General features: G+C 36.5%; 1 protein-coding gene across 1 annotated transcript in view; it reads right to left on the minus strand.

Moving 5' to 3' along the window:
- LOC107731903 (echinoderm microtubule-associated protein-like 3) overlaps nucleotides 1–8,142 on the minus strand; it is a 36,692-nt gene that overhangs the window by 18,067 nt on the left and 10,483 nt on the right. The window contains exons 2-3 of the mRNA XM_016543100.1: nucleotides 1,611–1,787; nucleotides 1,014–1,125 (exon numbers count right to left, since the gene is read on the minus strand). Coding sequence (XP_016398586.1) covers nucleotides 1,014–1,125; nucleotides 1,611–1,787 — 289 coding nt within the window. The remainder of the gene's footprint in view (nucleotides 1–1,013; nucleotides 1,126–1,610; nucleotides 1,788–8,142) is intronic.

Here is an 8,142-nt window from a genome sequence, read left to right on the forward strand (position 1 = left end):
TTTCGATTAATCGCACAGCCCTAATTCAAAGACCTCTCCATTTACTGTATTCTAAGATATTTTCAGCATTTCTGCTGTAATTATGACAAAGCTGCTTGGTTTTAAACTTTATTAATAGAAACTATTGATATATTAAATGAACCATGATTCTAGAAGTTTCAAGAACTGTATGTTCTTTAATAAAAACAACAGTCATTCTATGGCCCCTCTTGGCCCTGGACCGCTGGTTGAGAACCACTGGTTTATGGTGCTATGGTTATGTTTTTGATGTTTAGAGCTCAATGGCCTTAGTATCTCAAAATGGCACTTTTAGGTGTTCTTTTGAATATATTTCTTTGTGTTCAGCAGAAGAGTCATACGGTTTGGAATGACATGAGGATGAGTAAATGATGACAGAATTGATCATTTATGAATGAATTATTCCTTTCATTACTTTTTGTCACTATCCAGTGCTACTGGAACCAGTTCAGTGTTCATTATTCAATGCGGGGTTTAAACCAACAACCTTTCACCACAAAGCGACACCACCATAACAGTACAATAACGCAGACCTGCAGTAAACTTAAAAGAAGAACTGTAATTTACATTTTCCACCATACAAATGAGAAAATCTCATTAAAGTAACATTAATATTATAATGAACACAAATAACACAGTTTTCACTGTTCTCCCCTTTTCCCTGGATGCTGTTCAGAATGTCCCAAATATGCAGTTTGCCCAGGAATGTTGCTCTGCTTCTTTGTATTAAACGTGTGGGCGGCCAAACTGATTTTCACAAAGCTTTTCTTCTCAGTATCATCAAGCATATCTGAAACTTCAAGACGTAACTGAATTTAATTTGCGGATGACAGATATTTTGACAAATAACTGTGGCTGTGAGCTGACTTTGTGTTTTCTGTAAAACCAGGCTTGTACTATAACTCCACATTTAATGTACTGAGACAGGAAATTGCTATGGTGCCTTTTAAGCTAATTATTAAAGTAAATAACACTATCCAGAATCCTCTGTATACCTGTTGGATGTGTGGTGAAATCCATCAAGTGAGCTTGTAGACAGTCTGCAAGGTTTAGAGAATCCATCCACATAACAGGACTGATTTAACACTCGGGCTGCAGCAGGGTTCACTGTACACACACATTTACATGAGTGAAGTCTCTTCATGGCAATAACTTTAATTCAGGAAAAACAATGCAATAAAATCTGTTGCAATACATTTAAAATACCAATAAACCTGTTGCAATGCCTTTATAGTAGCACACTGAAATCATTGACCCAAAAATAAAAATCTGCTGAAATCTGGCCATCCAAGATCTAGATTTGAAATCAGAACAGATTTAGAGAAATTTAGCATTACTTCACAAGACATTAATTGATGGACTGGAGTCGTGTGGATTATTGTGATGTTTTTATCAGCTGTTTGGACTCTCATTCTGATGGCACCCATTCACTGAAGAGGATCCACTGGTGAGCAAGTGATGTAATGCTACTTTTCTCCAAATCTGTTCTGATGAAGAAACAAACTCATCTACATCTTGGATGGCCTGAAGGTGAAAATTATTTCAGCAAATTTTCATTTTTGGGTGAACTATTCCTTTAACAAACCTCTTACCAGCAATGAGCTGCTGTTTAAGCAGGGGTATCTGTTGGTCATGGAGGTGGAGTTTACGCAAGGCATCGGCCAATGAGGACTTCAGTAGCGTTATTTCATCTTCTTGTGCTTGGAGGCGCACCTCCATTAAAGACAGCCTGTCAGGAAACTCTGTGCTGCTTTCTGCAGACACATCATCTAGAAAACAACAATGAAAAATAAAAATCACATAAAAAAAAGATGACAAAACATGTCAAACTAAAAAAGGGGGAACAAAGATGCACTTTTTAAAATTAAAATCAGCATAAAAATAAAGGCAGAACAACATATACTTCTCTTTTGTATAATTACTTAAATACTTCACAGTTTAAACAATATATCATTATTTATTTGCATTATAGCAATGAGATGCAAAAAAAAAAAAAAGTAATGGTTCTAAAAGAAGTATTAATTTACTGTATGCAAAATGTCATGTTGATAATAAGTGTATGAGGTTTTGGTTATATGTGAGCTTTTTATAACCTAAAAATGAGCTTCTAAATCACTAAAACAAACAAACAAACAAACAAAAAAAACGGATAGCCTACAGCTTCTTGATGTCTTAAATCTGGGAATGTAATAGAAACTGCATGAGTGTAATTAAGAGTCTTTAGTGCAACTGCTACAGAATGAAATGTTCTGCCCTAGGCTTCAGCGAATTCTAGGCTTCTGCTCAATAGATGGGATGTGTTTGTTATATTTAAACAGGGATATAGGTCTATTCTCCTAGTTACAATAGGCCACACAAAAACAAACACACATGGAAACATTTATATGCAACATTAAAAGTTCCTCAACTAACTACACATGATGCATCATAAAAGCAGAAACATTAAAAACATTGTAAAATAATTGTGTAAAATACAATACAAAATACAAAAATATGTTTGTATTTTATATATACAGTATATCAGCATTGGCCAATAAAAAAAACATATAAATACAACTAAAAACATAAATAAACAGCAAACTTTTCAATCACACATGTCAAGAGAAGCCTCTCATACTGGTGATATATACTGCTGACAAACCGCATCAAAGTGGTGCAGTTAACACTCTAGTATTCCTGAAATCCTCTCCCACAAACACACCCTCACCCCAACACACCCATTTCATTTTGCTTTGATCACCTGGAATTATTGACTAATGTATTTCTGCCGCAAAATTTTTTCAAGCCTGAAGCATTTCCTCTTCAATGATAACTCTTTATTGAACGAATTACACAGAACTGAGCTACAGTAGTATTGAACCACAATAGGGCCTCGGACTACTGTCTAGACCAGTGTTTCCCAACCTTTTTTCAGTCGCGGCACCCTTTGGAAATTTTAACAAACTTGTGGCACCCTACAAAATTTATTTTGTCACAATATTTGAATTTCTATCTTCGATATGATAATTTGAAAAGTATAGATATTCGGTACAACAGGGAAGAACTGCAGAATATAATGTCATACAGATATTTTTAATATTATTTAAAAATTTTTTTTTTACACGGCACCCCTGCTCTCGACAGACGGCACCCCGGTTGGGAAACACTGGTCTAGACAATGTCAATGATTTATTAAAAGCTGTCATGATGTGCCTTAAAGGATTAGTTCACTTCCAGAATACAAATTTCCTGATAATTTACCCACCCCCATGTCATCCAAGATGTTCAGGTCTTTCTTTCAGTCGCAGAGAAATTAAGATTTTTGAGGAAAACATTCCAGGATTTTTCTCCATATAATGGACTCCAATGGTGGCCAATAGGCTGAAGGTCAAATTGCAGGTTCAGTGCAGCTTCAAAGGGCTCTACACAATCACAAATGCACGAGACGTAAAAAGTATACTTGTTTTCTTTTTTTTTTTTTAGAAAATGACTGATGGTTTGGCTAGATAAGACCCTTATTCCTTGGCTTTGATCGTGTAGAGCCCATTGAAGCTGCATTGAAACTTCAATTTGGACCTTCAACCCGTTGGCCACCATTGAAGCCCATTATGGAGAAAAATCCTGGAATGTTTTCCTCAAAAACATTAATTTCTTTGCGACTGAAGACAGAAAGACATGAACATCTTGGATGACATGAGGGTGAATAAATTATTAAAAAATTATCAGGAAATTTTTATTCTGGAAGTGAACAAATCAAATCCTTTAAAAGAATGTTGCATCTTCAATGCAATTTAAACCCTATTGACAGCATCTACAGCATTTTGTAGAGTACCACAGATAGCAAGTTCAGGTTTCCCATCATTCTGTATTTAAACAAGCAGAAATTATATTTACAGTAAAACAAACATTTCAGGAGGTTTAAAAGAAGCTTATAGATGCTCATACAATATTATTCCACATAAAAAAAGACTATTGAGTAAAATTGTCTAAATTTGTCTAAATAAACAAACTGAATGATCAAATCCTGTGATTGAATTTCTCAGTACTTTATAGATAGTTACATTCTGTTATATTTGCATGCACCATGCAAACTAGTAACTAGTAAGTGATTTTATCACACTAGTCTTATATGAACATAAAACTTAAATCTATTATTTTAAAGTTTATTCTGGTGCAATACCTTTCCCTATGGACTTTGACTGTAGGTGCACTCTACTGTTGTTATGATTTTTGTTTACATTTTTACAAACTGAGGGAGAAATCTAAGGCTACGTTTACACTAACGCGTTTTCGTTTTAAAGCGGCATTTTAAAATGAAAATGATCCTTGTCTCCACTGGCATTTTCACTGCGTTTCAGAAACGATCTTAATCCACACAACTGAAAACGCATGTCACATGACCATTCATGCAGGTACAACAATGAGCATGATGTTATTGTTTACACGGTCGTCAAAGATACGCAGAGCGAATGTGGGCAGCCATGCCATTGTTTTTAAAATCTCCGCTTTGGTCTTCTAAAACGGGGTCTTCTAAAGTCGAGGTCGAAAACGCCGGAGTAGTGTAAACGACAGGCGTAACCATAGCAAAAGTTATGCATTTTAAAACAAAAACGCACTTGTATACACGTAGCCTAAATTATTTTCTGAGAGATTCCAAATAAAAAAAAAACACTCCTTTGATAATTAAACTAAATTATAGTCTGACACGATATAAACCAGATTTCAGTCAGATATTAATTTAGCTTTTACAAAGCAAGGTGACGCATGACCCATTTTATTTAGGCATGCTGCTGCTGCAAATGATTGGCTCAAGTTCTTTGAAATACAACAGGACGTGCCCATAACCAAAGGTCCAGACTTCCTGAACCACAAATGCATTCTGTGCTCATTCAGATAGGAACAAAAATGAAGCCTAAACTATAACATTCTCTTTCTCTCTCACACACAGAGCCTCATTAACAGGGCTATTCAATGCCTCTGGATGAGAACCTTGACTCCTCTGCTTTCTTCCCACAATGGGTTTATTGAAGATGTGGGACGCTCTCTTCCAGCTAACATATTTTTCGGTTTCACAAGACCAACCAGAGGCCAAAACCACAAATACACCAAACAGATTTAAACAGGGCCAAAGTGCTCTCTCACAGCGCCCACAAATATGGACTAAAAGTGAATCTACTGAAACAACCTGAGATTAATGATGCACTATGAATGCTACAAATCATTTAATAGCCCCGTTTTTATTAAATAAGTTTCAGTTATGACTGCAGATAGTGATGAGTTACATCTGTGGACAAAATAACACTATTTGCCTGAAAGGAACAGTTTACCCCAAAATTACAGTTCTGTCATTTAGGGCTGCACGATAAATCGAAATGGAATCAAGATTGCGATTCGACAGAAGCTGCGATTGTCATGCGTATCTTTCAGTGAAGCACGGTTCTGTGATCAGTAGTAAATCTCCATCCAAAGGCCAGAGGGCGCTCTCGCGCTGAAACTCCAAATACGCCTCGCAGAAGAAACTCATAAAATATCTATCGCTGCAGCTGAATAAACAGAAGATTCAGCTGCTTTCATTGATTCAACGTGACTAATAAACACAAGACTACGGTAATATACGGTTTATCGGAGTTCTTATTATTATAATTTTAATTAAAAATCGCATTCGATTAATCGTGCAGCCCTACTGTCATTATTTACTCACTCTCACATTGTTTCAAACCTATATGTCTTTCCGTATAACCAGCTTTCATTTTGAGTGGACAAGTCCTTTAAATAGCACTTTTCTAGAAGATTTTACATTACAAAGGGGTTAAACAATGGAAGTTATACAAAACTACAAATGCTTGCCAACTACAGGGCTGCATGGATGATTTAGTCTGACGTTTCAACAAATTTCACACAGATCAACACAGACAAATGAACAAGGATGTGGCAACAGATCTACAGTATATTTACATCCAGATCAACCTCTGGCTGAACTCTAAGTGGTCCAACAGTCTCTGAAGGTAGGCAGATACATGCACAAGAAAGAATCAAAAGATCTTAAAGATATGATCAAACCATGTCCACGTTAAAATAGCAGGGATAATTGTAATGCAGATCCGCCAAGATGTCATAACATTCCACGCTGATACCAAAATCAGTTTTTAAACACAGAGTATTTCCTTTAATAACAACCAGAAATTATAGAAAGTTTTATAAGTGAGCTACAGAACTATTATTTTTGATTTTATTTATGTAAAACATTTTTACAAAAAAAATAAAAAAATACAAGAATGAAAAAAAAACAAAAAACGACCCACACAATTTTCAAAAACGGTCAAGGATAAAACAACACAAAGCCGGAGGCTTAACTAGTACTTGATCATCATGAAATGTATTTTACATTCATATTCTGTTGATCTCACACACTTACAACCATGCAGCACAACATACAGTGAAATGTGTTATGATTCTCCAAAGAATAAAATGAGCATGAATCAGAAATAAAATACTGCATGCATATTATTAATATTGCAAATATTATGTAGAAAATAGAACCCAGAGGAGAAAATACAACAAAAAAAGGATAGGGTTTCCAACCTAAAGGAAATCCAAAAACTAGTACAATTAATCTACACAAAACGGAGCTTAAACCCCAAACTGTAGCTATAAACTGGTGAAACAGTCTAATTTCAGACAGATGTAAAATACTGTTGTGTGTAATTTACAGCATCTGTCTTACAGCATCGGTCTCTACAGTATTACAATAGTTACAATAAGTACAATAGTTCACTACAGTATTTTGTTCCCTCAAAAAATAAAAAGTAAAGAATGTTGTTGGTAACAAGTGTTAACAGTGTTTTCTGCAAAGTTCAATATGCTACAGTGCTAAAAATCTACTTGCAGTTCCCGTTACTGTAATATGGGCACAGAAATAATTAGCATCACTTACTTATGTGTGGTCTAAAACTGGCCAAACAAAAGGTCCGAGTTGCCAAGTACACTGTTTGTCAGTACAGCGAATTGTAGTGTAACACAATACAACCCGACTGGTTTGGACAGTAATCAAAAGAAAGGAACAAAGAAGTGCTCTGTTTTTGCATGGTAAGTTCTTCAGTCTAGCTGTGTCTGGAGATTATACAGATCTAATTCAGATGCCCACCATTTACACATTCAAAATTATAACTCACCATATTGTCTAAACACCTGTTTGAATGAGAATTACCAAATGGTTAATAAAGAGAAACAGATGTCTCAAGAATCCAATTTTTCCACATTAACTTAATCCAATCACCCCTTTGATCTGCGAAGTTCCCACACATTCTGATTGGTGTAAATCTTCATAACTACTTCTACACACTTTATTGGCATCACTGGTTCCATGAAGAACCTTCAACATCCATGAAACCATTCCATTGCACAAAATGGTTCTTCTATTGCATTGCTACGAAAACTCCCTTTTAGAACCTTTATTTTATTTCCTTACCAGACGAGCTCAATACATTCTACACTCGCTTTGAGACAGGCAACACATCCCCTGCTGTGGAAATACCCGCTGACCATGACACCTTCCCTCTGGTTCTAACTACACCCGAAGAAGTGAGAAGGGCCTTCAAGAGAGTCAACGGACGGAAGGCTCCAGGTCCGGATGGCATCCACGGACATGTCCTAAGATCCTGCGTTGTTCAGTTAGCAGATCTCTTCACCAACATCTTCAACCTCTCCTTGAGACTGGACTACCAGACTGAAGAACAGCTTTTATCTTCAAGCCATCAGACTGCTTAACAGCCAGCTGTCCTTCATCTAGACCTGCGATCACTTAATAATTAATTAATAATTCGTTACATTTATATAGCGCTTTTCTGGGTACTCAAAGCGCTTTACATGAAGGGGGGGGAATCTCCTCATCCACCACCAGTGTGCAGCATCCACCTGGTATTGATATTGCGCCAGAACGCCCACCACACACCAGCTCATTGGTGGAGAGGAGACAGAGTGATGAAGCCAATCAGCACATATGGGGATGATTAGGAGGCCATGATGGTCAGAGGCCAATGGGCAAATTTGGCCAGGATGCCGGGGTTATACCCCTACTCTTTTTCGAAGGACATCCTGGGATTTTTAATGACCACAGAGAGTCAGGACCTCGGTTTAACGTCTCAT

This window comes from Sinocyclocheilus rhinocerous, unplaced genomic scaffold, assembly GCF_001515625.1.
Source record: "Sinocyclocheilus rhinocerous isolate Xijiao unplaced genomic scaffold, SAMN03320098_v1.1 scaffold1841, whole genome shotgun sequence".
Taxonomy (NCBI): Eukaryota; Metazoa; Chordata; class Actinopteri; order Cypriniformes; family Cyprinidae; genus Sinocyclocheilus; species Sinocyclocheilus rhinocerous.